This window comes from Phacochoerus africanus, chromosome 3 (genome assembly GCF_016906955.1).
Source record: "Phacochoerus africanus isolate WHEZ1 chromosome 3, ROS_Pafr_v1, whole genome shotgun sequence".
In the NCBI taxonomy this organism is placed as follows: domain Eukaryota; kingdom Metazoa; phylum Chordata; class Mammalia; order Artiodactyla; family Suidae; genus Phacochoerus; species Phacochoerus africanus.
The window spans coordinates 99,812,521-99,840,505 of NC_062546.1; the positions used below are offsets into that span (position 1 = coordinate 99,812,521).

Below are 27,985 nucleotides of genomic sequence, written 5' to 3' on the forward strand. Positions count from 1 at the left end.
AGGTGGTCTCCCTGCCACAGTGCAGAGTCCTGTGGACTAGAGCATGCTCCATGTGCATAATCAATCATTTGTCCACATATGGAGGATGACACCGAGCAGGGCTCTGTGGGGCTCCTGGGCACAAGCCTTTCTGTGTCCCCCATTTCTTGTTTTTAGGAAATAAGCTTCAGGCTCCATGACTTTCCCTGAGTTCCAAAGGGCAAGTTCAAACAATTGCTAAACAGGGAAGGGAGGGGAGACAGAAAAGGGAGGAAGATAAAGAAACAATAGTGCAGCCTTGGGACTGAGTCCTGGTTCCTCCCCAAGGAATATATATAACAATATCTTTGAGCTCTTCTATAGAACTAAACCCCCAACAAATAAACCACAGAGGAGGACCACAGAACCAGTCTCTCCCTGGGCCACTAAACACCAACACTGAAGAAGAAGGAAATCTTGCCTCTACTCTGATCCTTATCTGTGGCCCTATTTTCCACTCCCAAACTATAAAACCACCTCCTGTTCTCTCCCAAGCCGGGGTGGGGAGGATGGGGTAGGGGTGGGGAGGATGGGGTGGGATGGGGGGTGTGGAAGAATGGGGGGGGGCACAGTCTTTAGGGTTTAGCCTGCTGTGATTTCCTTTGCCTGGTCAAGGAGTAAAGCTATTTTTTTTCCTTCATCCCAAACTCTGTCTCCATGTTTCTATTTGGAAACAGTGGACAGAGGTCGAGTTTCAGCAACAACATTAGCAAAGGGTCCCTCCACCACACACAACAACACTTTCAATGGCATGCATCCATGCTATGCTTACTTTGAACAGATTATGTTTACTTTGAACGATTCTGGCAACATCCTATTGAAAATCCAACCAATTATGGAATATATCAAGGATTTGTATCATGCTAAATCCTTCCTTACACACATTTCCTTCCGATCTTCTCCTTGACGCTATTTTAACGAAAACATATATCACAATTTAAATAATTTGAGAACACCTAGCTCAAGGAACCGTGAGTAAAACACAAAAGGAGAAATTCCCTTCAGGTCTGTATCTTCCCACCCCTTATTTTCCCATATTTTGGGTTTTTTTGCTTTTTTTTTTTTTTGCTTTTTAGGGCTGCATCCTCTGCATACGAGTTCCAAGGCTAGGGGTCGAATCAGTGCTGTAGATGCTGACCTACACCACAGCCACAGCAACACAGGATCCAAGCCTGTCTGCAACTTACACCACAGCTCATGGCAACATCAGATCCTTAACCCACTGTGCAAGGCCAGGGATCAAACCTACGTCAGATTTGTTAACTACTAAGCCACAACGGGAACTCCTGAATTTTCCTTTATTGCTAAGGAAATGAAAGTTTTGCAATATTGTGTCTATGTGTGAACTTTCTTTTATTAACCCTGCTTGGAATCCAATTTAAGTTTTGAACCAGAGAATTAAGCCATTATCTTATCAAATACCACTTCTATTATCTGTTACCCTCTGTTACCATCTCTATTTTCCATGTCTTTTAAACTACCTTTCATTTCTAAGTCTATTTTTTTTTTATCATTGTTCTCTGTTGGGTAATTTTTTAGACTAATCTTCCTATCAAAATCTCTCCATAAGCATCAAATTTATTATTTTATCATGTCCCTGAGTTTTTTCAGGGCCGCACCTGTGACATATGGAGGTTCCCAGGCTAGGGGTCTAATTGGAGATACAGAGGCTGGCTTCTGCCAGAGCCATAGTAACATGGGATCCGAGTCGAGTCTGTGACCTATACCACAGCCCACGGAAATGCTGGATCCTTAGCCCACTGAGCAAGGCCAGGGATTGAAACTGCAACCTCATGGTTCCTAGTCGGATTCATTAACCACTGCGCCACGACGACGGGAACTCCCTCATGTTACTGACTTTGAAACTTCCTTTCATTGTTCTTTTCTACTTGTTATCTTTCTGTCCAAATACCATTAGCCATTTATACAGTATATTTTTCCCTACTCATTTTTATTCTCTTTTCTTTTTAAAACTCTTAACAGTCTAATCTGATAATTCCAACATCTGGTGTAATCTAAGATGACTGTTCTTGAAACCTCACTTGCAGTGATTTTTCTTGCAAGTGCCTTTGTCCAGAGGGTATTCTCATTTGACTTTATCATAACCTTGGAACACAAGAAGCCTGCTTGAGGCATTTTGGAACACAGAAGTGGCATGAATTCACCTATAAGCTAGTTCGAAACCTGCTTGTGGTTATGAATTCAATATATCAGTGTCTGTTTCTCTATCTGTATCTGTATCTATATATACCTGTCTGTCTGTCTATCTATCTACCCATCATTTCTACCATCTATCTATTCTCCCTTATAGCGATGGCAGATCCCGCTTCACCCCTTTGGCGTTCTAGTGTATGAGGGTATCCATTTCTATGTCTAGTATTGGAAAGATCCTAGACTTTGCTTCCTATTCTTTTAGCCCACGACTCTATCTCCTGTGGCCAGGGACCAAGTGACAGGGCAAAGCCAACTTCTGAACTCCATGACCTTTCTGCATTTCATGGTACTCTGGTGGCTCTGAGGCTCATGGATATGTTTTAAAAGGCTAAAAATAATCCAACACCCTTGACGTGTTTTCAGTGGATGTGTTTTCAGAGAACTGACTTTACTGTACTACTGAACACTGAAGACCTTCCGTTACAGCTCCATCTTAACCCCACAGCATGATGGCCAGCAGGTCATGCCTGTCATCATTGCTGTTGTAATTATTAATGTTTGGAGTGGAGGAGTTTTACTTGGAAGCAGAGTTCTCAGTGGCTATCAAAAGAAAGGAAGCATCTGGGTTTCAGAGTAGGTTTTTGATGGGAAGAGAGCAGGAAATGCCATTTCAGAGTCACGGAGGAAACTCTCTTTGCTTTCCACTCTCCCCATCAGCTGCATAGATTAGAAGGCAGGGCACAAAGCAGGCACAGTTCCCCAGAAGCAGGTGGGTGGGTGAGCAGCTGAGTGCAGAATGGACACAAAGCTTCTAGTTAGAAAGTCAGGAGTATCGCACTCAGAAGCCACACATTTTTATGACACAGAACAGCAATTATAGAGTTCAATTACCAGACTCAGAGCCCATCGTGGCCATCACCTAGGCAACAAAATGCTGCTTGCTCTGAACTAGTACTTAACAGCCATCTTGAGTTGACTATCTGAGTAATGTTCCTAAAGAATCCAGGATCTACCTTTGCTGAGATTTCTCTGGGCTTCAGAAAAAAACATAAAAGAAGTCCTGTTTACATTTACAACTTCATCTACTGGGTTGAATTTCATATCCCCAAAGGAAATTTCATACTTTCCTCAAGCAAGTGATCACATGGATGATTACGTATTCATTTCCAAGTGATAATTAATTTAATATGGAGTTAAAATAACTAAAAATAAATACATAGTATTAAAACAATGATTTTATTTTTGTTATTAAATAATAGTATTCATAGTAAATATACATAGCAAATTATATAATAAAATAAGTATGTAGTATTAAAATAGTTTAAAAATAAACCTTTAGAAGAAAAGCCGAGGAGATCCTAGATGAGCCTCATTATAATTTTTAAAATAAAGATAGGCTTTTATTACTTCTCTTTCCAATTTTTTTTATTCAATATTCATTAAAAGTAAAAGCACACATTACCCAGTAAAGATGCTCTGCACAAAGACATGCAGATTTTGTACATGAATAAGAATTTTAACTGACATGTAAGCCTTCCAAAAACAAGTGTTCTGGAGAACACTTTTCTGTAAGTTATTAATAAGTGTCTGGTCAAACAAGACTGGCAAATACTGTCTCTCTAGCCCCTTTTGTAAATTCCTGCGGCACATCAGGGATTAATGGCTCAGAGAAGTCCTAAAGTAAAGATTTTTTTAAAAAAAATAGTTTATTCCAGTATATTCTAAATGTATGTAATCATAGAGCATATTTTTCTTAACAAACTTCAAATCCTTCCAAATAAAGATCCACAGAATATCAGTATATAATATAGGCTTGCAAAAGTGGTTATTTGTCCTTTCATGGTATGAGGTTTAATTCAGTTTTGAAAGTATATTTTCGACTTTTAAAGCAATTTTTCATTTAGAATACATGTAATAATAATAATAATAGAATGTGTTGTTAAAATTATATACTCATGAAGTTCATATTGTATAACAAATAGAAATTGTAGAATCTGGAGTTCCTGTCGTGGCACAGTGGTTAATGAATCCGACTAGGAACCATGAGGTTGCAGGTTCGATCCCTGGCCTTGCTCAGTGGGTTAAGGATCTGGCATGGCCGTGAGCTGTGGTGTAGTTTGCAGACTCGGCTTGGATCCCGAGTTGCTGTGGCTCTGGTGCAGGCCGGTGGCTACGGCTCTGATTGGACACCTAGCCTGGGAATCTCCATATGCCCCAGGAGCGGCCCTAGAAAAGGCAAAAAGACAAACAAAAAAAAGTATATTTTTGACTTTTAAAGCAATTTTTCATTTAGAATATATGTAATAATAATAATAGACTGTGTTATTAAAATTATATACTCATGAAGTTCATATTGTATAACAAATAGAATTTATAGAATCTGGAGTTCCCGTTGTGGCTCAGTGGAAACAAATCTGACTAGCATCCATGAGGATGCAGGTTTGCTCCCCGGCCTTGCTCGGTGGGTTAAGGATCCAGCATTGCTGTGAGCTGTGGTGTAGGCCAGCAGTTACAGCTCAGATTCGATCCCTAGCCTGGGAACCTCCATATGCCATGGGCGTGGCCCTAAAAAAAAAAAAAAGAAAAAAGAAATACATAATCTCAAAATTACCTAAGCTCATGACAATGGTATGAAAATGTGACTTGTAGAAGAATGGTTCTATATAGGTGTTTGGGAAACATGTATACATTTGCTTGTGTATCTTCAAAGATTGAGATTATCAGTAAATCAATCACTAACACATAGTCATCAAATTGAAATGAACCCCAAACCCTTACTCTTTCCTTTTGGAATTATAAAATAAAAATAAAATATCCCTAGAGTAATCTAGATTGGATTAAAAAAAAACCCAAAAAATAATGAGATGACTTGAGGAACAAACAAAACAATTTTAAACAATGCAGTGGGAAATATACTGGTTGGGCCTTTGAAATAAATACCATTTTATTTTCCTCTAGTTATGAATTGTGGAAAGATGTTTTCTAGTAAAGGCAGTAAAACTTATTCAGAGACTAATATGAAAACCCCCAACCAAAGACACATTACTTTGGGGTCAGAAATTGCTTTTCCACCTTCAGGGTCATACAAATTTATGGATGAGGCATGCATTCATTTCTTTTTTATGATTATATTCTTTTATGTGCCACATGTATCTTTCACTCAATTTTCTCTTAAATATTTTTTTCTCCAAATGGGATTTTGGTGACTGAATCTTTATAGGTTCTGTCCATAAAAAAGAAAACAATATTTTTAGTTGCATCTGTCTCCTGTCCTTCCATCACCTTAGAAAGGAAGATACTATTCCTGAGGCGATGGATACTGTGTCCTTCGATTTCCCAAGGGGCTTCCCTGGAATATTTCAAGTTATAAAAATGCCTTCCACAGGCCCAGTGGGATCTCAGGGATATTTCCACTTCTTGTTTTCCTGAATCCAGACCATTAAAAAGGGCTTGATGCATCTGAACCTGTGTTCCACTTAGCATAAGAACCATGGAACTGACTTTGTAAAAAGCAACAATAATGTATCATAAGAATGGATATAAATGGATTAAATTTCTTTCCAATTGGATAGTCATTCTGACACTGGAGACCTTATGAAATATATTATTTTTAAATGATACACAAAGTTATGTCCTTTTTCAATTCTACTAAAATGAAAATTGAGTGTTTGGGCCATGTCTTATTATATGTGTAAAGTCCTCCTTTTATGTTTTTTTTTTCTCCTTGTATGTTTTTAAACATCATTTAAAAGTATATTTATTGACTATTATTTGTTGATAGAAGTACATTTTGCTTAGTGTACACTTACTATCTTAAAAATCCTTTTATAATGTATCTCAGCAGACAATACTCATCACGTATGTGGAGAAAAACAATGAGAATTAAAATACTGTTGCCATATCAGTAAACAAAGGATGTCACAGCCATCAAGCCACCAGCATTACAGTCACTGGGAGGTGAGCCCTGAGGGAACTCAAGGTGGAAACAAAGGATGTCCCCATCTGGCAGTCAGCAGACTGCAGTCACCGGGCAAAGACGAGCCCTGAGGAAAGTCAGGATGAGAAATCACAGGACACTAGTCCCAGAGAGCTGAGGTACACATCAAAGGTATGACTTCAGTGAGCCCAGACCTTGCATCTTCCCATCATAGAAATGCACTCAATTCATTAACTTGAGGTGTCTGGTTTTCTTTTATTCACAGTAATCTTTTGGTTCTGACTAGCTGGTATTGTTGCAAAGACTCCAGTATACCCTGCCCCCCTTCCTCTTTGGGGCCACCCCTCAGAGTGATCTGAGGTTCTGTCTCCCAGGCTTGAAGTCCTAAGTGTCTGCCGAATAAAACATAACTCTCAACTTTTAAGTTGCACATTTTTTTTCAGTCGACAACATAAAGTGATAGCAATTACTCCACACCATAAGCAGGCATGCAGAATAGATCTTAACTTGCATATTAAGTACAACATATCATTCACCATATTAAGGGAGGGTATTAAGAGTGAAATGATATTATTTTACCTAATAGGTTACTTGTTAGGCTGGGACTATATTGGGTTCCTAGTGAGACAGGTTCTCTTCCCCGGCCCCTGCCCCCTGGCATTCTGCTCTGTTCTTTTAGTTTGCTGGTGTGGCTGATAAAACTTTGTAATCCTGGACAGACTCACGAGTGGTCCTCTTAGTTATGCAAATATGGGTGTGTCCCCGCCCACCCACCCAAGTGCCCTAGGAAAAGCCTGCTTTAGTTTTGACATTAACTCACTCTTGGAATAACCTGAGGGCTTGAACCAGCCCTCAGAGTGGATCTGGATCCTGGGGAGTAAACTGGTTGAAGTGACCATTCTTCTGGAGAATGAAGATGGAAGACGAGCATGTGCAGTGATAAAAGGAATAATAATTCAGGGCTGTGTGTCCTCTATCATCATGGTCACAGGGGAAGGCAGGACCGTCCCTTACCCATCACCCCAGGGACCGCAGGAAGCCCAGCTGTTCCTGGAACAGACTTGCAGCTGCACCCAGCCCTGGGTTCAGAAGCATTTCAGAATGTGAGAGCTGGTGCTTGATTCTTAGATGTGTCAGGGGCTCAGGGGCAGCGGGGGTGGGGTGGGGGTGGGGTGGGGTGGGGGGACCCTCACAGGGAGATTCTGTATTTATGTAGAAAAAGAGCAGGACAGTGTTTCAGAAAATCATCCAGGGAGGAAAGTGGATGCACCAGTACTATGCATTCATGCAAGGGACCTTTGGTCTCAATGATTAATTCCTGGATTAATTACTCATTTCCCTTTTTCTCTGTCTCTGCAAATGGCACTGAGGGCAGAAGAATATGCCACCCTAAAATCTGCCTCTTAGGCATATGGATAGTTTTGAGAAAGAGCAGACACAGGAGAAGCTCAGCAAACAGTGGAAAGTGTCCTTTTGTGAGGAAAATGGAAAGGAATGAACCTTTGTAAGGCCAAGTCCTTCTGTGTACTTGGGGGAGAAGAGCAGATGAAACACCACCAGACTTGATGCAGGAGAAGGCGGTGACTTACACCCGGCTGACAGCTCTGTTCCCTTTCCTGTAACCTCCCCAAGCGGCCCCTCCTCCCCACACACCTTTCTTCCTGGTCTTTAAGTCATTGGAGTCTAAGCCACCTCAAAGCGACTGTCTCTGGGCATTTCCCAAGTAAACATGAGGTCTACACATTAGGAAACTTGTCTTTGTTTTCCTCTTATTAGTCTGTCTTTTACTACAGAGGTTTCTGCTAAGAGCTCAGAAGACTGGAGGAATCACAATTTTTCTACCACCTCACCTGCTCAAAGCCAAAGTCCAGCTGCTGTGCTGTCCTTGACCTGTCCGCCCACAGCAAACCTTCACTCAGCGTGTCCTGCCACCAGGCTCAGAAGTACACCAGGCTCATCACTGGTCCTCAGGCCCCCACTCCCTGCACTGTGGTCCAATCCTCCCTGCAGCTTGTAAGGCAAATAACAGCTGAAACTAAGAGGCTTAGCCCTTCCTGCTGAAAACAGGGGAAGAGACTGCCCCCCTCCACTTTCTTAGAGGATTTATTTAGAAAACTTACAATCCTGAAGTACTTTTACACCTTGAAATAGATGTTAAGTTTTTAAAGCCAAATAAGTCTCTGGCCAGCTTTTGACTCAGGACTGTCTTTCTCAAGGACCTGGCACCGTCCCTTTGAGTCATCAGGATATTAGTGTCCTACTGCCAGTCTCCACAGGAGGGTCAGCAGGACCTGAGTCAAGTAGTAAATTGAGTAATTGGTTCCCAATAAAACAAGTTTACAAATAGTTTTGCACATGTATTAGATGTAATGTAAACCTGGGTTAAAACATTTTGATTTAAATAAATATCATAGGGCTTTACAATGGGCACTAAGAGAAAAGAATGAAATAAAGTACTTACTTTAGTTATTTTAATCCAAATTATTTCCTGATTCAGAACATTTAGTTTTCAATTAATGGAGTTTATTTTTATAAATGGCAAATGAAACTGTGTTTCTATTCAATGTTTAGAAATGAATCAAAAATACTTTTGTAGAGCTGACAAAACGATAGACATGGTACAAATGCCAAGTGTGGAATTATTACTTTTTTATGATTCAGGTTAAAAACTAACCCAAAAGTACTCACAAGATGTAATTTATTGTAGAAGCTACCATATTACGAAGCAAACTACAAATGGCAAAGCACACATTTTTATCTGAGGAACTGACCAGTGAGGCAGGAACAACATGCAAACGTGTCCCAATTGTCACATGCATGGCCATCCTGAGTGAAAGCTACTTATTTTCTCCTAACTTTTTATGGCTACTTCCAGATTAATCTACCACACATGTGGATAAAGGACATCTCTTCATAGACTTAACTCAGCTATGGAGAGAAGCTGTAACCTCACCTCTTCTCTATAAGCAAATGAACAAAGGCGTTGTCTGGGTCTTCTCTCCACTGCGACTCTCACCCTCAAGCTTGGTGTCTCAAACTGTGACCGAGCAGGGCCCTGGGAGGCTCCTGGGCACACAAGCCTTTCAATGTCCTCCATTTCTTGTTTTTAGGGAATAAACCTCAGCCTCCATAACCTTCCCTCAGTTCCAAAGGCAGCTGCTAACTAGGGAAGGTAGAGGGGATGCAAAGACCAAGGAGGAGCAGTCCAGAGACAATAATGCAGCCTGGGGGCAGGTCCTAGTTCCCCCTGAATAAATATACATAACAATGTCTTTGAGCTTTTCTGCGGAATTAAAATCCCCTACAAATGGAAGAACTACTTGATGAAGCATTCTTCATTCTTGGAAGAAGGACCACCAGAACCAGTCCTGGGGCCACTAAACACCAGCTTTTCAAGATAACACAAGCTTGCCTCTACTCTGATCCTTATCTACGGCCCTATTTACCACTCCCCAAACTATAAAAACACCTCCTAAGCCCTTCCAAGCAGGGCACAGTCTTTAATATATTAATCTGCTGTAGCCCCCTTTTCCTGGAAAAGCAATAAAGCTATCTTTTTCTCCTTCACCCAAAACTCTGTCTCCATGTTTCTGTTCAGCAACAGCAGACAGAGGCTGAATTTCAGCAACAAAACCACTAAGAACACTTCAGGAACTCACCCTTCCTCCCTGTTTACCCCATCAACACCCACAGCAGCTGCTTCAGGTTCCTGTGTTTAAATTTCTAACTTAGAAAAAGAACAGCCTTACATGCTATTCAGTCAAAAGTAACATAGTATTTCACATAGTATTTCATGTAGTAACACCCTGACTGGCAGGATTAGTGTTATATTTATTTTCTCCTAGGCAAAGTAGTTATGTGATGGTAGAGATTTTTCAAGACTTGGCCAAAAAATTCATAAAAACAAAAATAGTACATTAACTAAGAACACATTTTTTTGTTTTGTTTGTCTTTTTGTCTTTTTAGGGCCGCACCCGAGGCACATGGAGGTTCCCAGGCTAGGGGTCGAATCAGCTGTAGCCTCTGGCCTACGCCACAGCAACGCCAGATCCAAGCTGCATCTGCAACTTACACCACAGCTCATGGCAAAGCCGGATCCTTTACCCACTGTGTGAGGTCAGGGATCAAACCTGCAGCCTCAATGGTTCCTAGCCAGATTCGTTTTCACTGCACCACGATAGGAACTCCTAAAAATACGTTTTCAAAGCCCCAAACTCTGTAAATTTCTAAGAAAAAAACAAAACACAACAAAAATTGGGAGGAAGGGTTGCATTTTCATTCATTTATTCACTCATCCAAAAATATTTTTCAGGTACCTATGAGGTCTCACGTAATATTCTAGGTACCTGTGACACATCAGTGAAGATGTTGATTGAAATCCCTCACCTTCAATTCTTATGGGAGGGGATAAGGGTAAGAGAAACAAAACAAAGTAAAAAAATAAAATGTATTAGAAGGTGACAAGTGCTACAGAAAAAAATGAATGGAAGAGCAGGGTCGGGGGTATTAGGGGGCTGAGGGAGGGCTTGCTGCTGATTGTAAATAGGTTGGTAAGATGATGATGTCTAAGCAAAGATGGTGAAATGGTTAGTCATGCAGGTACCTGGGATCCCAGGCCACCAGGCCACCCCCTGGAATCATGATGGGCCAGCACCTCCCAGAGGAAGGATGGGATTTGGGGACTGGAGATGAGAGGGCAGAGGAGAAGGTACCAGAAATGAGGTGGGAAGGACCACCAGGGGCCATCAGAGACTTTGGGCTTTCCTCCAAGCATCTAGGATGTCCTTGCAGTATCCTGAGTGTGGCGGCAGGACATGCAATGCATGTTTTCAAAGGCTTAGTGTGGCTGTGGTATCTGGGATGGACCACACAGGGAGAAGTGGCAGAGAGGAGGCAGCAAGACCAGCAGGAGGTAGGAGATGGGGTGTGGAGATGGGGTGTGGAGATGGGGTTTGAGATGGGGTATGAGATGCGGTGTGGAGAGCAAAGAGAGGACCTGACCTCTCGCACATGTTAGAGACTCCACGAGGTTGGGGATGGACTGTGGGTAGGACAGAGAGAAAAAGCATTGAAGAAGAGTCCAGGGTTCTTTTCCAGAAAATCTCAATTCTTGCTTAAAAATAAAATAAAAACCAACAAAAGGGAGTTCTCATTGTGGCGCAATGGGTTAAGAATCCTACTACAGTGGCTCGGATTGCTATGGAGCTGTAGGTTTGATCCCAGGCCTCATACAGTGATTTAAGAATCCGACATTATGGTAGCCATGGTGAAGGTCACAGCTGCAGCTCGGATTCAATCTCTGGCCCAGGAACTTCCATATGCCATGGGTGTAGCAATAACATAAAATAAAAATTTTAAAAAATCAAGGAGAGGTAATATGCAAGGAAACTGACACTAGTTTTAAGGGAGGGAATGAGAGACAGTTCGGTGATGAAATAATGTCAGAACTAATGTCCTCCTCCAGCCCACGTGGATCAGTTCTACCACCCAGGATCCAGCAGGGCTGTGACTCACCCATGAGCTGGGCGTGAGGATCACACTTTCCAGACTAAATGAACTCTTACTGAGTGCTAGTGCTAGTGCTACGTGCAGTAAAAACACACTTATCAGCACAAATGCCCATCTTCTAAGGGATAACCAGAACATCTACATAATCTAACATTTATTTATTTCCAACAACCTAATTTTGGGGTGGAGGACATACATACATTTACAAGTACTTTTGAAAATTCACAGATTTTTAACTAGAATGAGGGCTCTGTAAAGCAAGGATTTTTGTTTCATTCACTGAATCTTATGAAATTCTTAGAACAGTGCCTGGCATATTACAGACTCTCTGAGAAACTTACTGAATGCCTGCCTGCCTGACTGAATGACTAAGCGACGCATATACAGATTTTATGTATTCAGAAGAACTGGACTTCTCCATATTATGTGAGACTTGCTTTGCCTGTAAGTTATTCAGTGTATGATGAGTCTACAACTCAATTACAGTGATCAGTTAATTTAAACGTGATCTGTCTTTTCTCACTGGACATCCTAAAATCATACGTTTGACTTTAATATGTACATAAGTGAGATACCAGAGTTTCTCTTCCATCTTCAAATTTGTTGAACCGATGGGTCTAATGCAAATAATAAAGCACTAACTGATTGATTTTGCTTTTATTGATCTAAAACATGCATTGATAAACTATGGCCTATGGAAGAAACCTGACCCTACACTTGTTTTTGTGAGGCTTGTGAAATAAGTTTTTTTTTTTTTTTTTTCAGTTTTAAATGGTTGGAAAGCATTAAAAGAAGAGTACTTTTGCAGTGTTCATGAATACAATTTTATTGGAACTCAGCCCTGACCACTGACTCCTGAGCTGCCTTTGGCTGCTTTGCCTTGTCAGCAGCAGGGTGTGTAATCGTCACAGAGACTGTACGTGGCCTGAAAACCCTAAAATACTGACCGTCTGGCTTTTTCCAGAAGAAACTTGTGGGTTCCTGACACAGACAATGATCACACAACAACTCTGTATTTATATGGCATTTTCTTCAAGTTGATCTTTAAGCAAGTAAAAGCCATTATCTCATTCATTCTCATGTTCTTGCATTAAGAAGCCTGAATTCAACCCTTTATGCATGTGGTCAGGTTATTGTTTTCCCTGAACAGCTGCTCTTTGGGGTTAGATCATAGTATTGAATAGGGAAAGCTCCTTCTGAAGGGTCACTGACTATAACTGACAGGATAAACATGAACTGGCCATGCAAACCCTGTCACGTGTGTGTCAGTGCTTTGATGGGTGAAAAAGGTACAGAAAACACACAGAAAGAGAAACCTCAACTCACCCAGCAGGGTGCCTCCACTCAAACCCAGAATCTAAAAGAAAGCCGGTTCAAATTCTACCAAGCTCCACCTAATTCAATCAGCATTCTTCCTTCCACTCCTGGCAACTCAAGTGCTTCCTGAAGCCAAGAGCAGAGGAGACAGCTGCTCAAATGCACATCCCACAAAGCCCTCAGTCTGAATGTCAAAAGTAACATAGGGAGCAGGAAAAACACACAGGAAGTGATGCAAGTCTTGTATCTTACTTAAGAGTTCATGCACAGTCGAACGTGGCTCTAAATACGAAAGGTAAAAACTTTTAGAAGAACATTTAGGAGAAAATCCTCAGAATTTAGGGCGAGGCAAGGCCATGACAACAAAAGCCTGATCTATAAAAGCAAAAATTAATAAACTGGATTTCATCAAAATTAGAAACTTTTGGTCCAAGAAAGACTTTGTTAAGAGGATGAATAGATAAGTTACAGACCACGAGAAAAAGTTTGAAAGGCACATCTGACAAAGCACTAGTTTCTAAAATATATAGAGAATGCTGAAGATGCAAAAACATAAAATAAAGACATTGTAATACCCAACCAGAAAATGGGCAAAAGGCATGAAGAAACATGTCAAGAAAAGAATGTACAGATGGCAAATAAGCACATGAAAAGATCCTCAAAATCATTAGCCGTTATGGAAATGTAAAGAGATATCACTTCACACCTAGTAGTGCAGCTAATAACATCATGTATATAGACAACATCAAGTGATGCTGAGGATGCAGAGACAAGGAATCACACACTTTTTTTTTTATAGGGCCGCACCTGCAGCATACGGAGGTTCCCAGGCTAGGGGTTGAATTGGAGTTGTAACTGCTGGTCTATACCACGGCCACAGCAACACCAGATCCGAGTTGCATTTGCAACATACACTGCAGCTCACAGCAACACCGGATCCTTAACCCACTGAGTGAGGCCAGAGATCTAGTCATCTTTGTTAACTGCTAAGCCACAACGTGGGAACTCCAGGAATCATGCATTGTTGGTAGGAATGCAAATTGTCTACTCTGAAAAATTATTTGGCCATTAAAAACTAAACATTCAATTGCCATTCAACCCAGAAATTACACTTCTGGGCATTTATCCCAGATAAGTGAAAACTTATGTTCATACAATACCTGTTTTTGTTTTTGTTTTTTGTATTTTTAGGGCCACACGTGCAGCATATGGAGGTTCCTAGGCTAGGGGTCTAATTGGAGCTGTAGCCGCTGGCCTTCACTACAGCCACAGTAACACTAGAACCAAGCCATGTCTGTGACCTATGCACAGCTCATAGCAATGCCGGATCCTTAACCCACTTATCGAGGGCAGGGATTGAGTCCTTGTGGATACTAGTCAGATTCATTTCCGCTGAGCCACGAAGGGAACTCCCATACAATATCTTATACATGGATGTTTACGGCAACTTTATTCATCATGGTCCCACACTGGACATAATCTAGATGTCCTTCAATAGGTGAATGAGCCTATTTCAAGTGGGTCCATCCAGTCTATGAAATACGACTCAGAGGTATAAAGGAATAAACTGAGAGGACACACAACAGCCCCAGTGAATGTCCACAGAACTGTGCCAGTGAGAAAACAACCCCGAGGGACTACATCCTACAGGACACCTTTCCTATAAGATTCCTAGAACGGCTAAATTATGGAGATGGAGTGCAGATTAGTGGTTGTCAGGGTCAAGGATTGGGTGGGGCAGGAGGAAAATGGGGATGGCTATAAAAGGACAGCCTGAGGGACCCTTTTGGTGATTGATATTCTGCATATTGACTGATCATCCTGGCTGGGCTTGCCTTCTAGTTTTGTAAGATGTGACAATTGGTGGGAGATCTCTCTTGTTTATTTCTTACAAGGGCATTTGAATTTACAGTTGCATTTATGTGTGTGTACATATATATATTTTCAGATATATACATCTGAATTTCAGTATTCACTTGAATTATATACGATGAATACAAACCATTTTATATTTAAATTTATTTCTATTATATGAAGGTATGTGTTTACACATGTCTAATTTCAAAATTCAAAGGGATGAAACATTATCAACACAACACAGGAATTGTGCATTTCTGCATTTTCCTTCATGACAGGAAAGTGATATGGGTTTCTTGATTGTGAAATTACTGGTAGATAGTGGCAAATCTGAAGAGCTCACTATATATTGTCAATTTAACCCATTCCTGGGGATAATGACTATTTCTTCCAGAATTAAAAAAAATACTAAATCAAACAAAAAGTACTTTCTAGTTAACACAATTAATATTTAACTAAGAGGCTTCATTAATGCTATTACTGTGAGCCAGAAGGGAAGAAAAACAAATTAAAGGCCAAAGATTCCTCTGCTAGACAGGCTGAAACCTCTGAAAGCAGAAAAGATTTTAGTTTTTCAGTGGAAACACAGGTATTAAAAGATTTGTGCAGACAGAGAGAGTGGCATTATTATAAGAAAACGTTAAATACCCTTTATGATATGCCACTCAAGTGTCCGCTATAACAATGTTTCAAAAGTGGAACATTTGCTTTCATGGTCTTTATACTGAACAAGCACTTAATAGCTATGGATATATGTCATAAAATACTATCATACCTAAGTATAAATTGAGTTCTACAATTAAAAAAATTCAATACGCAACAGAAATAAATCATTTTGATTTTGCACAAAGGGAATGTGAATTTCATTAAAGCAAAAAAGTCTGAGTCCCATATGTCATGCTAATTCAATCAAAACAGAGTAAAATATAATGACTGAAGAACTATCAATATTGCAGTTATCGAACTAGGTGATAAATTCTTTCACCCTACAGATTTTCATTTTTTAATTCAGGTATCACTACTTTGTAATAACTGTCCTTGTACTTTTTTAGCTATTTATAATAAGATCTGAGTCCTCTTTTTGTATATCACAGCATTGAATATTTTTTAGAAGGATCTTTTTTTTTTTCTTTCCTTTTTTGGCTGCACCCCCGACATACAGAAGTTCCCAGGCCAGGGATCAAATCCGAGCTATAGGTGCAACCTACACCACGGCTGCGGAAACACCAGATCCTTAACCCACTGTGACACAGTAGGAGCTCCTAAATATATATATATATATATAATTTACTTGTTTGTTTTAAATTCACTCTTTAAATTATCTCAAAAATCCTCCTAATCAATTATTGGAAAGGGAATATTAATGGTATATAAGAAATGTCCAATGTAGGCAATGTCTGTAAGTCAAATAATTTTTCTATTTCTTGCAAATAAATGTTTTAATATTTATTTGCTAGTTATAAAACTGTATGTTTGCAAACTGGGTACCACATAGTTCTAAAAATTAGACCATGTAAAAGAATGCACTTGGAAAAATTTTAAAAGACAAAAATATGGCAGATTACTAGTGTTCACAACAGTACTTGAATCACTTATGTCAGTTAAGTCCCAAAGACTGCATTGGGAACTAAGCTAAGTGCCCCCGTCATAAAGGAACTGCAAGTGCTTTGAGAAAAAAATCCTAATTAGCACTTCTGCTTTCATCATGTCAAATACAGACTCTATGGGAAACCAAGTATGTCTGTTCCTAGGGATTTAAAAATATTTTAGGCTTTATAGTTATTTTAAAAAACACTTTATATCTATTAGTAACACAAAATATTTAAACTTAGAATGTACCATAAAATCCTATGTTTTGCATCCTTATAGCAGTGAAGAGTCCTTCATTCAGTTAATCAAAGAGATTCCTTTTTCTTTAGTTCTAAAGTCACAGCCAAATTAAAAACTTCAACCCTCACCATCCAGAGATTCAGTTCTAAACACCTACCATATTAGTCACCAGGTTAAAGTGATTCTCAGCTCTCTCATAGGTATGAACAATAAAAATCTGTGTACTGATACAGGACAGACTAAGGAGGGAAGAAAATGACTCTTGGATTTTTCATTAGACATTCTACAAATTCTTTTTTTTTTTTTTTTTTGGTCTTTTTGCCTTTCTCTAGGGCCGCACCTGTGGCATATGGAGGTTCCCGAGCTAGGAGTCTAATCGGAGCTATAGCCGGAGCCAAGTCTGCGACCCATACTACAGTTCATGGCAACGCTGGATCCTTAACCCACTGAGCGAGGCCAGGGATCGAACCCGCAACCTCATGGTTCCTACTCGGATTCGTTAACCACTGAGCCATGATGGGAACTCCAAATTCACCAATGCTTTATTGATAAGTACATGATTATCAATTTCAATATGTTACAGAAATCTCAGTGATTGGAATGATGTGAAGATCTGGAATCAACGTTAGGATAATCAAATGATGTTTACTTGCTTGCTATTTTTTTTCTGTTTCTAAATCACAGCTGCACTATCTACATGTCTTCCTGCCAAACAAGTGTCAGGAGAATCTTGCTTGTGTCAGTTCTAACTGAGTGGTGCAAAACAGGATGCCAAAGGTGGGGGGGACTCTGTTCTGAGCACTGTGAACAGCACTATAAGCCACATCATACCTCCCTTGAGTCAATTTATCTCTAACTGAGAATAAATAATAGCAATCCTTTATTTGGGGGAAAATTGATAAATAATGTGCTTTTGTGATCTTCGCCTTTGAGAGCAGTCCTCATCAAAACTGTGTGGTGGTAAAAAGGGTATGATGTCCTAATTTAGCATAATTAACAAGGAAACTCCACATGCTTGTCTGCATTGCTATTAAGATGGGGCTCAGACCTAAGCCATATTTTCTTTTATGGGTAGAAAACAGTGCCTCTGTGTTGCCTATTCTAAAAATTATTTAACATTACGTGTGTGTGTGTATATACATATATACTTTTGTGACTTTTCTGTTACAAGATTATGCAGTTTACCATAGTTTAAATGAGTCTTATAATGCATAAGATTATATACACACAGGTATGCACAATTCCCCTCCCCGCCACGCCCATAACAGGATTACTAATCTGGATCATTTATATTCTCTTTCATAATGCTAAATGCTGCCCAGGATACTACTCAAATCTGCAGCTCAATTTTTTTTTTCAGTCAATCTGAGGAGGTTAACTTTTTTTTTTCCTTTTTCGGGCCACATCCGCAACATATGGAAGTTCCCAGGCTAGGGGTTGAATCAGGGCTGTAGCTACCTGTCTACACCATAGCCACAGCAATGTGGGATCCAAACTGGGTCTGTGACCTACACCATAGCTCATGGCAACACTGGATCCTTAACCTACTGAGCGAGGCCAGAGATCAAACTGTTGTCCTCATGGATACTAGTCAGGTTCGTAACCTGCTGAGTCACAACATGAATCCCCGTGGGGAGTATAACTTTTAAGTCACTTTAAAAATTCAATTCAACACACACATCTACTGGGTATGCTTGTAACTGGAACCATCCTAAAGACTGAGTGTTAGAGCAGAAATATCTTAAAGAATGATTTAGGAAATTCAGTCTCCCTAGAACCAATAACTACAAAAAAAAAAAAAAAACAGGCAGAAAACATAGACATACACAATAAACAAGAAAAAATAGACAAAATACTGTTTTTAAATGTCAAAAATGAGGCTGGAGTAATGCAGTAAGTACTGTAACATATCTGACTTCTGAATACCAGGATTTTCGGTGATAACCAAAAAGTTGTAAAAATAGCTAGTGATGAACATTATAAAGGGGTAGAGTAAAACTGACATAAAATGGATTCTTATTCATTCTTTGGGCTCAGAGAAACCTGTTATAAGGAGTGGTGTTTAACTGCCACCTGTGACAGGGACAGAAGCAGTGGGAGCGGTGGCCGGGGAGTCTCGGAAACAAGAGAAGAAAGTCCTTAGAAATATTAGACTCATTCTCAAGGGAAGGAAATCCATGCACAGGTTAGACGGAATGTCAACTGGTGCAGCCACTATGGAAAACAGCCTGGAGGTTCCTCAAAAACTAAAAATGGAACTACTGTAGGGTCCAGAAATCCCACATATGCATATACATCAAAGGAAATGAAAACAGGATCTCAAAGAGATACCTACACCCCCATGTTCTCTGCAGTGTCAGTCACAGTAGCCCGGGAATGGAATGCACACGCACACACACACACACACACACAGTACTATTACTCAGCCATGAAAATGAAGGAAATCCTGCCTTTGCTACAACATGGATAGACCTTAAGAGCATTATGCTAAGTGAAGTAAGTGAGACAGAGAAAGGCATGTTGTAGGCTATCATATATGTGGAATCTAAAAAAGCTGAATTCATAGAATTAGAGGGCAGAATGGTGCTTACCAGAGGCTGGGGGTTGGTGGGAGATGGGGAGATATTGATCAAAGGACACAAACTTTCAGTTGCAAGATGAATAAATCCTAGGATCTCATGCACAGCATGGTGAGTACAGTTAAGAACCCTGCACTGTGTTCCTGAAAGTTGCTAAGAGGTGGCTCTTCAATATTCTCACCACAAAAAGAAACAGCAGTTACAGGAGGTTATGGGGTGTGAGCTAAAACTATAGTGGTGATGTTTTCCATCTATAAATGTATCAAATCGATACCTGTACACTTTAAACTTACATAGTGTTAACAGCCAATTTTATTAAGTTTTTTAATTGAGTTGATTTACAATATTGTATTAGTTTCAGGTGTACAACATAATGATTCAATATTTTTTATACCTTATACCCTATTTAACATTTCTACAAAACAATGGTTATAATTCCATGTGTTATACACTACATCCGTGTTGCTCATCTATTTGATACATACCAGTTTGTATCTCTTAATCCCCTATCTTTATTTTGCTCCCTCACCACCGGTAACCACTAGTTTATTCTCTATATCTTTGAGACTGTTTCTGTTTTGTTATATTCACCACTTGGTGTTATTTTTTCAATTCCACGTATGCAATAGCTCAATTATATTACAATAAAACTGGAGGGGAAAAGAAGATACATCCCCAAGATTAAGGAAAGTGCCATTTACATGTTCTGTTTCTTTCTGTTCCTTTTGTTATAGCAGTCTTGCTAGTTGTAGACAAAGTGAACCACAGCTAAAACCCCAACACTCCATGGAATCCAGGATTTAGAATTTCAACAGCCAGCAGCTTAGTCTCAATAATTCAACACATGTCCTTCCTACCTCTGTTGTGAGCTAGGAGCTGGTAATCAAAGGCAGATAAACTCTTTGGCCTTGTTTACAATTTATGTTTGTAAGTGGCCAATGAAAATAACGTATGGTCAGTTTTCTCCCAGCCCCTGAGCACATGGAGAGGGGCTATGGTTCCAGTTGCACCTGCCATGTGCTGCCGCTGCAGAGAAACTTGGCACATGAACCCATAAAACAAGGCCACTCTGTTTGGCAGTTGGCAGCCCCAAAGGCCTCTCTTGTTATAAACAACAAATGATTTTTTTTAATGAAAATGTACCTATTAAATTATCTTTCAATAAAGTAAATTAGGGAGGGATGTCATGTAACCGCTGAGTTACAGCCATTATTTATGGGGCAATCAATCTGAGCCAGCAAGATCACCGGGAGCCATGCTCGCTGTGGTGGGAGGGCTTAGAGTTTGGGGCACTGGGGACTCAGCCCACGTGCAGTTAACCCCTCTAGTAAAGGCCACTTTTGTGAGCCGAACTCCATTTTCTTGCATTTTATGCATGATTAAATGGTAATGAAGCTTTAATGAAAAGTGTTAGCTAGGCTGATTACAATGAATATAACTGCACTAGTCAGTTCTTATTGTCACATTTTACATGCTATGCAGACCTGGCAGGACAATGGGCCTTGAATGGGGTCTGAATATCTTCTGAGCATCAACATTGCCTTGTTCTAGAGAAGGAAACACTGTCTTAAAGCAAAGGGAAGGTAAAGATCCGCACGACAAAGGGTGTGGTGTGTCCCCTGTAGTGGCCATTAAAGCCGCCCACCGACACACAGCTCTGAGGATAAGCCTTCAGAAGCCCCACACTCAGGAAGTGGGGTTCTCCTCCAAAGATTAGTTTAGAGCAAGAAAAAAACATGATCATGTTTAATTAAATAAGGAAACATCAAATAATGGATTAGACTATGTTGATTAAATTAAAACATGGATAGTAATCTTTATAAAATGAAAACAGTCTGCCTGGTAGCGAAACATGAAGTAAGGATAAATAAATGTATAAAGAATTATAAAATTTCAAAGGTCAACAAAGATGCATACATTTTATTAAATCTGTCACTGGAAAACACAGTCTATATGGACCCTACTTCTAACAACAAACATCATATAAAGATCATTTATCTTAATTTTGAACAACAGATAGAGGAGTTCCTGTCGTGGCTCGGTGGTTAAGGAATCTGACTAGGAACCATGAGGTAGCGGGTTCGATCCCTGGCCTTGTTCAGTGGGTTAAGGAGCCGGTGTTGCCGTGAGCTGTGGTGTAGGTTGCAGACGTGGCTCAGATCCCGCGTTGCTGTGGCTCTGGTGTAGGCCGGTGGCTACGGCTCCGATTCAACCCCTAGCCTGGGAACCTCCATATGCTGTGTTAAGTCGCCTGCCTTCTGTCTCCACGTCAAAATGGAGAGTGGCCCAAGAAATGGCAAAAAGACAAAATAAATAAATAAATAAAACAAATAAAATATCCACGTCAAAATGGAGAGTGGCCCAAGAAATGGCAAAAAGACAAAATAAATAAATAAATAAAACAAATAAAATATCAGTGCCAAAGGCATACATGTTTAGAAAAAAGATTTGCATAATTGTAAAATTTTCAAGCACATTCGATTAGAAAACCCTTCTTAACCACTGAATATGTATCATGTTCTTGAAAGACACACACATTCTGTCCTCCAGGAACTCAGCCTAAGTAGACTGCAAATAAAATGCTCACACAGGATGAGATATGCACTATATCGGAAGTATGAGTGTTGCATTTGGGGACTGTAAGTGACAACATGATTACTTCTGCTAAAGGAGTCTTAAAAGATGGTACATCCACACGTGGGTTCATTAAGCAAGCAAAGAGGGAAAAGCCAAGAGCAGTGTGTAAAATGAACATATACTAAATACATGCATCCTCAGGGGAGGCTGGAGCCCTGCTGGGTGGAGGGCAGTTATGTTGAAAATGTAGATTTTTTGGGTAGTTTGCATAAAGGCTTTTATAGCCTTTATTCTTGGCAATGGGGAGAATCAGACATCTCTCTGGCTGAGATGAGAAGACAGTGGAGAGGTCTGGGAAGAAGCAAGTTGCCTCATTAAGACCCATCCTGGAACCTCCAACCAGGTAAGCTAGTACCTTAACAAGGGCAGGAGGGCACTGAGACAGTCAGCCATGAAAACACATTCCATCTGAAAGGACTCAGACCAAAGTGGCCAGGGAGCAGGTAGAGGGAACGGGTTTGGGATTTTGAGCACAGACTCTACTGACTTTGATGCGCAATTATAGACAGGGTGGAAGATAAAGGGGTCTGTAAAAATGACTTCAAAGTTTCTGTTATGAGTGACTCTCAGAATGGAACTGATGTTCACCAAGATGCGAAAGGCTTGAAAAAAGCCTGGTTTGGGGAAGGAGTGGACTGGAAGTGCAGTCACGTTTCACGTGTTAAGTCGCCTGCCTTCTGTCTCCATGTCAAAATGGAGGGGCTATTGCCCAGGTAGCCAGACACTCAGGTGAGAGGTCTCTGGAATCTGATGGAGGGGAAAGAGACAGAGAATGAGCCTAGTGACATCCGACTTTCACAGTGTGGGGAAGGCAAGATGAGAACCAGGAAAAAGGCTATGATAGAGAGGCTGGTGGAAGAAGGAGGAGCAAGAGAGCGTGGGGAGAAGGAAGGTGGTTGAGGAAGGCGTTTTAGGAACAGAGAAATAGTCAAAATTAAAAAGCCCTGACCAGGTATGGAATTATGTGACAAAGGTAGAGCCATGTTGATGTTTAATTCTTAAACTTTAAATTTATTAAGAAAATCTGATAATTCAAATGTCTCTTAAAAAATGTGCCAGTATTTTTCTCCAATAATTAAGTTATATCTACAATGTTCACATAGTATTGGCAGACTATCAGGTCAAAATGGCTTACCAAGAAAACTAATTTAATGCTATTGAATAAATGTCATTTTTGCTTTGCAACAAAGGTCATACTTGAAGTGTCAATTATTTGAGGAAAATATTTAAGTTCCATTATTCCTAATTTTATTTCAAAATAATAGGTCAGTGGTAATACTTCAAAGAATGGCTTATGAATGGCAGCAAAATCTAACTGCTACTTAAAGTACCTCTTTTTTTTCTTTTGATGTCCCAGGATGGTGAAGACAAATGGGTATTTCCTGCCTTCTACCTACAGAGGAGCAGTGAGGCTTGAACTGGAGGGTTAGGCTCTTAGGCAATTTTGAAGGACATTCAAGTCCGGGGTTGGGAGCCTCCAGCCTGGTTTAGTTTCACAGCTGGATTCTCCGGGTGTGGGTGGAGGTGGGGGGCTCAGAAAGTGCCCAGAAAGGGGAGTGGAGACAGGAGCACAGGTCCTGAGAGTCCAAGGCTAACTAACCATACCTCCCAGCTGCTAGTGCTGGAGCAGGGTCCTGGGACGTGAATCTGACAATGTTCCTTTTGGAACTGTATCCTTTAGGGTCTAACGCAAAACCTACGACCTACTTCCAACAGGGGATTGGAGAGCGCTTCTTTACAAATGCTGGGTTTGTCGAATTCCAAGTAGAACTATGCGTGGTTACTGGGAGTCGGTTATGGAAACCTGGAAAAGGACTCGCACGGACGTGCTTCTTGAGAAAAACCTCAGCCCTGATCGAGGGAATCTGACAGGGAGGGACCGTGCATCTCCTGCCAGAGCGCCCCCTGGAGGCACCCAGCTTGAACCACAGAACACAGTCTGTGTCCACCCCTAGGGAGACTGGGGAATGGTGGGGGGCAGGTCTGCAAGGTCAGAGGGAAATAATGACGCACAAAGTAGAATTATGCAAATCGAAAGATGCTCATATTTGGCGCAGTCTCTTCAGTTTACAAATAAAGCAGTAAGGAAAGAAACAGGTCAGTTGCAAATCTTTAGAGGTCAAGACAGAAATCCAAGTTTTCAGCATTACAATCTAGGCCGTTTTTCTCAATTATGCCAAGAAAAGTTTTAGTATCTTGTTTTTTCCCTTTCTGTAGAGTTTTCTTTCTTTCTTTTTTATTTTATTTTATTTTTATTTTTATTTTTTTGCTTTTTAGGGCATGTGGAAGTTCCCAGGCTAGGGGTCGAATCAGAGCTACAGCTGCCAGCCTACACCACAGCTCACAGCTGGATCCCCGGCCCACTGAGCAAGGCCAGGGCTCAAACCTGTATCCTCACGGATGCTAGTCAGATTTGTTTCCATTGTGCCACAATGGGAACCCCCCCCTCACTATAGAGTTTTAAGGACCTTGCAAAAGCTCATTCAAAAAAAAAAAAAAAGGCTTCAGAGCCAATGCTACATTTTTATCCTTAAAATAATATTTCTCAAAGTATATATCAAATGTTATGTTAAACCATATTAAACTTCCAACATTCAACCATTTTTTTATCTGCAAAAAAGGCAATTCCATATGGTTGAAACTAGAACACTTGGAAAAGCAAGTTTAAAAAATGAAGCAGTTTCATTTCTATAGGAACTTTAATGGGTGTGTTCATGTTTACCACTTCCTAAGCATCAATATACTAATTACTTGGGAAGAATAACAATGCCTGTGCTCTCAAATAACCATAGTAAGGGACACTCTTTTGTCTTTAACCCAAACTAGAAAGATGTCTTTTAAAAAACAGAAAATGATGAAGGAATATAGAAAAATGAGTGGTTTCTTTGTTCCAGATGAATATTTATTTATTTATTTATTTATTTATTGTCCTTTTGCCATTTCTTGGGCCACTCCCGCGGCATATGGAGGTTCCCAGGCTAGGGGTTGAATCAGAGCTGTGGCTGCTGGCCTACACCAGAGCCACAGCAACGCAGGATCTGAGCCACGTCTGTAACCTACACCACAGTAACACTGGATCCTTAACCCACCGAGCAAGGCCAGGGATAGAACCTGCAGCCTCATGGTTCCTAGTCAGATTCGTTAACTGCTTAGCCATGACGGGAACTCCCTCCACATGAATTTTAAAAAGGGACCATTTTAAAAGGCCAGGAACAAAATATAATCTTATCATATAATCCAGTAATCACACCCCTTGATATTTATCCAAAGGAGTTAAAAATTTATGTTCATACAAAAACTTATATGCAAATGTTTACAGCAGCTTTATTCATAATTGCTAAAAGTTGGAGGCAACCAAAATGTCCTTCAGTAGGTGAATGGATAAACAGTGATACAGCCAGACAATGAAGAATTTATTATTTAGCCCCCAAAAGAAATGAGCTATCAAACTGTGAAAGACGTGGAGGAACAAGCCTATCCTAAAAGGCTACATTCTGTGTAATCCAACTATATAACACTCTGGAAAAAGAAAAACTATGGAGACAGAAAAAAGACCAGTGGTTGGCAGGGGTTGGGGTGGGGAAGGCAGGAATAGGCAGAGCACAGAGGATTTTTAGGGCAGTGAAACTACTTTACATGGTATTATAATGGTGGATATGTGTCATTATCTGTTTTTCTAAACCCACAGAATGTCCAACATCAAGAGTGAACTCCAGGGAGTTCCTGTTGTGGCTCAGTGGAAATGAACCAAACTAGTATCCATGAGGATGCAGGTTCACTCCCTGGCCTTGCTCAGTGGGTTAAGGATAAGGATCTGGTGTTGCTGTGAACTGCGGTGTAGGTCAAAGATGCAGTTTGGATCCCATGTTGCTGTGGCTGTGTCATTTGACTCCTGTCCTGGGAACTTCCATACACTGCTGGTGTGGCCCTAAAAAGCAGGAAAAAAAAAAAAAAAAAGAATGAACTCCAAGGTAAACCATATGTGTGATAGTTTACCTTGTGTGACTCGGAGTGATGGTGACGTGTCCATGTTGGTTCATCAACTATAACACATGTACCATCTGGTAGGGATGCTGATAATGGAGACAGCTATGTATGGGGTGGGGTGCAGGGGGCAAAGGACTTTTTGTACCTTCCTCTCAAATTTATGGTGAACATAAAAATGCTATAAAAATTAAAGTATATTTAAAAAAAAAGGCCAGGAGAGTATAGAATGGGTAAGAGGAAAACAAACATAATCTCATAATAGTAACAAGTTTTTTGTTTTGACAAATAAGGACAGTACATCACACACAATTACCATGGACTCTCACCACAATTTCTGAAGATAGAGGACATTTTTATCTCATAAAAAGAGCTTGGGTGATAGAATCTTGGAATAATAAAATTGTTTTCCCCCAAAGCAGTAGCAAACTTATCTTGATCTTTTGGACACAGACCAGTAAACACTTTACCACACACAGGTTCTATTCTGTGAGCATATATTCACAAATTACAGCTCAAAGCACAGTGAACCAGAGGTGAGAAGCTGTGCAGACTTTAACCTCTATTTTATTACCAAACCTTTAAAGCAGCAAACTGACCTAAGTCCATTTTCTTATGTAAATCCTGAATATGGCTCACCAGTGACCTACCAGGAGATAAACTGAGCTGGAATGTATTTATGTGCAAATTCCGCTGGTTTTACAATGATGATGGCTGACCCGGAGTGCTACCAAACGCTGTGACAGCTCTACGTGGTGCCATTTGAAGAGTCCTCAGAGACTAAAGTGCCACAAAATATCTGCCCCCCTTCCTTCTCAGAAAGCCACTCATTACAAAAGGGGTGGACAGCGAAGGTGGAGACCATCTTCAAGAGGTGACAGTTTAAAGGGGAGGATGTGGTGTCACACTAAGTCCTGCAGGATAACTACTACGCTCCCTGAGCTGATAGAAACCAGCCCTACGGAGGGAACCTGCGGGCCCATCTCTGCAGGGAAATTGAGAATAAATGGTCCAAGCTGCCTGAAAACATCAAGACCTCGTGGCACCAACCAGCATTGGTGCTCGGCAAGAAGAGCACCAAAGATAAACTTGAACTTCCAGGAGAGACCCACATCCATCTTGGGCCCAAGTTTGGATATTTAGTGATTATCTCAAAACTTTTTTTTTCACATAACAAAGGAGAGCCACTGTGTGTTCCCATCTGAGAATGAACAGAGTTTTCTAAGGCAAATCATTCTCTTGACAGGAGTTTTCAAAATTTCGTGTTATGTTCAACTTAGGTATGTTCCTATCTGAGGAGCCCTAAGGTACAATGAGGTTCTGTCTTCCCCACCAGATCAAGAAAAAGGAGCTGACACCTACTTGAGAACTGAATGGAGAAGCCAGACTTGCTGATGAAGAAGTCACTGTCGAACTGAAGGGTGAGTGAATTGAAGGTGCTATGGATGTCCTCGGGCAGCGCTGAGCCGCTCCACTCCTTCAGCAGGATGTCGCTGTCCACCGGCCCGTCCCACACTTTCAGGATGTCGTGGGCCAGCTCCGTGTCAAACACGATGAAGTGGAGGCTGCAAGGGGAGCACAGCTTGTACAGTGACTGAAAGGACCCTCCCGTCCAGCTAGGACGCCCCAGCACAAAACTCGAGTGCCCTCCAGCCCGTATCACCCGCACAAAGCCCACCCCAATGTGCCTCTCCGCTGTCTGACGGCTATGGATGTAGGCAAAGGGCCTCAAAGAAGTAGGTTCACTCCTGCACATCAGAGAGCAGCACCACCTACTTGTCTGTCATAGATACAGTGGGACTACAGAGCTTTTTATGCTGTGCTGAGTCTTTAAGGATGAAACTACGCCTTTGGAGACTGTCAGCTCTTTTTACAATTCAAAGCTTTTTCCGGGCTCACAAAGCAAAGATGGGTTGGATACAGGTTCGATCCCTGGCCCCACTCAGTGGGTTAAGGATCTGGTGTTGCCATGAGCTGTGGCGTAAGTTGCAGGCAGCTCAGATCCAGCGTTGCTGTGGCTGTGGCATAGGCCAGTGGCTTCAGCTCCAATTGGACCCCTAGCCTGGGAACTTCTCTATGCCGCAGGTGCAGCCCTAAAAAGCAAACAAACAAACAAATAAATAATTTTTTTAAAAAAAGAGGTCAGATTTCTAACGTATGTGAT

The 27,985-nt window shown here is 40.8% G+C and overlaps 1 protein-coding gene across 1 annotated transcript in view; it reads right to left on the minus strand.

Moving 5' to 3' along the window:
- Positions 1-27,985, minus strand: part of CSMD1 (CUB and Sushi multiple domains 1) — a 1,865,356-nt gene that overhangs the window by 234,985 nt on the left and 1,602,386 nt on the right. The window contains exon 26 of the mRNA XM_047772241.1: positions 27,184-27,386. Within this exon, the coding sequence (XP_047628197.1) occupies positions 27,184-27,386 (203 nt within the window). The remainder of the gene's footprint in view (positions 1-27,183; positions 27,387-27,985) is intronic.